We start from the raw sequence: 2905 nt of genomic DNA, 5'->3' as shown, positions 1-2905 counted from the left end.
CAGAGAGGGGCTATCTCTGACGTTGCAGGCCCCCCTCCCATCGCGTTCAAACCTTCCCTTTAAGCGGTGGAGAGAGCTGGAGTTGAGTCACCCCCGGACCCAGCTCGCTGATGGATTCTCTTTGCGCAAATCTGTGCGTCATCGCCCCCCACCCCCGGAACCTCTAGCTGTCCAAGCCCCCAGCCCCAACCTCTCTGGCAGGAGATACGGTCGAAGGGGCTGGTGGCAGAGAGGGGCTATCTCTGACGTTGCAGGCCCCCCTCCCATCGCGTTCAAACCTTCCCTTTAAGCGGTGGAGAGAGCTGGAGTTGAGTCACCCCCCCACCTGCGCAACCCCCTCCCCACCTGGTCTGGTCTCGCCCTCCAAACGTCCTTGGGGGAGGGGAGTGGCAGGAGGGAAAGCGACGGGGGAGGTGGGAAAGATGGGCCAATGGGGCACAGCGGGGGGCCTTGACACAAGCGGCAGTCAGGGGACAGAAGGACAGACACACCTTTTTCTCCAGACACAGCACGGGTCGTGAAACAGACACGACCCAGAGGTACACACATGCTCATTCTTTCCCCCTTCTCTTCCAACTCGGACCCTTCCCGATGGGATTACCAAAACCGCAAGATCCACCCATCTGACCCTGCCAGGGGGCTGCCACCCGCACCGCTGATCCGCGGACAGCGCCTGCAGGCGCGCAGATCTGTCCCTCCGCGCTCAGGTTCATGCCGTCCTTGGGCGCGTGGTCTTGGGGTAGGGAGCCCGGCCCCCTCTTCGGCTCTTGAATCTTTATCCTTCCCCTCCCCAGTATTGATCTCCCACTGGTGCCCAGTCAGACGCTGGGGCTGCCCTTTTTCTATTCCACTCAGCAACGCGGGCTCCATCCAGCAGCTCCAAGTTGCTCTGCAACCCACCCTCCCGCCTTCCAGCGCCTCTGCATCCACCCTTCCATTCATTCTCCCATTCATTCATTCATCCTTTTCTCCTCGTCCCTCCTTCATTCATTCATAGCCCCCCGCCCTGCCCGCTTCAGCATTTCATTCATTCATTCATTCATTCATTTCCCGGAGCTCCGCTAGCGCACACCCCTTCGGCCGAAGGCCCCAGCGCGCAGGCGCAGGCCGGGAGAGGCAGGCACCCTCCAATCATAGGGCGTCCTCCCTCCTCCGGGCGCCCGCCCGCTTCCCCATGAATGAACATTGACGTCAATGGGGCGGGGCGCGCCCACGTGACCCCGCGCGCTCCCCTTTATAAGGCGGTGGAGGCGCGGGCGCTGTCCAGCGTGCTGAAGCCGGAGCGAACGAGCCGCCCGAAGCCGCGCCGACCCAGCTGAGCCCAGCCCACGGGACGCCAGACCTCGACCGTCGCTCGTATCCCGGCCACCGCTCCGAGCCGAGGCGGACGCGTCCCGATCTTCCCCTGTCCCCACCCCGCCCCGACCCTCCTCTCCACCTCTCGCGTCGTGACACCAGCTGGTAAATACTCCGCTGTCCGTCCCTCAAACCCTCGGCAGCCGTGGGCGTGAGGGAGGGTTCTCTCTCCTCTCGATGCGGGTGTTGCAAACACAGTAGGGAGCCCCCTGGTAAGGGTCCCCGGTAAACGGGGGAGTCGCAGCTTTTTCTCTCGCTGAAGTCGCCCACGCACCATCCGGGGAGCCCTACGGGGAGGGAGCAGAGATTTTTTTCCCCCCATATTGCTGCTGCTTAGTACGTGGGCGATGGCAGTGAGATGGCTCAGGGAAGGGGGCGAGGAGGCCCTGGGTAAGCGAGGGCTTCGGGGGTTATTTTCCCATTTACACGGCTACAGAGATCGGCACAACATCTTCCTCCTTTGCTCCTAAACGTTCCTCTTCTGGGTAAGGTTTGGGGGATCAGGGAAGCCCCGGGTTTCCTGCTGAAAGGTGGGGGAAGGGAATGTAGACCTAGAGAGGGGAATTCTTACAGAAATCCTCTTTTTTTGGTCCCTTCTATTTTTCAGTCTCCGGCAGCCCCTTGGTCATGAAAGCCCTCAGATTGTCGGCTTCGGCCCTCTTCTGCCTTCTGCTGATCAAGGGGTTAGGGGCAGCACCCCCGGGTCGCCCTGAGGCGCAGCCTCCTCCCCTCAGCTCTGAGCATAAAGAGCCGGTAGCCGGGGACGCAGTGCCCGGGCCAAAGGATGGCAGCGCCCCAGAGGTCCGAGCCGCTCGGAATTCCGAGCCGCAGGACGAGGGAGAGCTTTTCCAGGGCGTGGATCCCCGGGCGCTGGCCGCGGTGCTGCTGCAGGCACTCGACCGCCCTGCCTCACCACCCGCACCAAGCGGCTCCCAGCAGGGGCCGGCGGAAGAAGCAGCTGAAGCTCTGCTGACCGAGACCGTGCGCAGCCAGACCCACAGCCTCCCGGCGCCGGAGAGCCCGGAGCCCGCGGCTCCGCCTCGCCCTCAGACTCCGGAGAATGGGCCTGAGGCGAGCGATCCCTCCGAAGAGCTCGAGGCGCTAGCGTCCCTGCTCCAGGAACTGCGAGATTTCAGTCCAAGTAGCGCCAAGCGCCAGCAGGAGACGGCGGCAGCAGAGACGGAAACCCGCACGCACACGCTGACCCGAGTGAATCTGGAGAGCCCGGGGCCAGAGCGCGTGTGGCGCGCTTCCTGGGGAGAGTTCCAGGCGCGTGTCCCGGAGCGCGCGCCCCTGCCGCCCCCGGCCCCCTCGCAATTCCAGGCGCGTATGCCCGAGAGTGGGCCCCTTCCCGAAACCCACAAGTTCGGGGAAGGAGTGTCCTCCCCCAAAACACACCTAGGCGAGGCACTGGCACCCTTGTCCAAGGCGTACCAAGGCCTGGCCGCCCCATTCCCCAAGGCGCGCCGGCCGGAGAGCGCACTCCTTGGCGGCTCCGAGGCGGGCGAGCGCCTTCTCCAGCAAGGGCTGGCGCAGGTGGAGGCCGGGC

The 2905-nt window shown here is 64.3% G+C and overlaps 1 protein-coding gene across 1 annotated transcript in view; it reads left to right on the top strand.

Annotated features, from left to right (window-relative positions):
- The first annotated feature begins 1241 nt into the window (after positions 1-1241).
- VGF (VGF nerve growth factor inducible) overlaps positions 1242-2905 on the top strand; it is a 2910-nt gene continuing 1246 nt past the window's right edge. The window contains exons 1-2 of the mRNA XM_011960047.1: positions 1242-1461; positions 1964-2903. Coding sequence (XP_011815437.1) covers positions 1984-2903 — 920 coding nt within the window. The 5' untranslated portion in view covers positions 1242-1461; positions 1964-1983. The remainder of the gene's footprint in view (positions 1462-1963; positions 2904-2905) is intronic.

This window comes from Colobus angolensis, unplaced genomic scaffold (genome assembly GCF_000951035.1).
Source record: "Colobus angolensis palliatus isolate OR3802 unplaced genomic scaffold, Cang.pa_1.0 Scaffold500, whole genome shotgun sequence".
Taxonomy (NCBI): domain Eukaryota; kingdom Metazoa; phylum Chordata; class Mammalia; order Primates; family Cercopithecidae; genus Colobus; species Colobus angolensis.
Note: the sequence above shows the minus strand (reverse complement) of the source record. Positions and strands in the feature narration are given on the sequence as shown.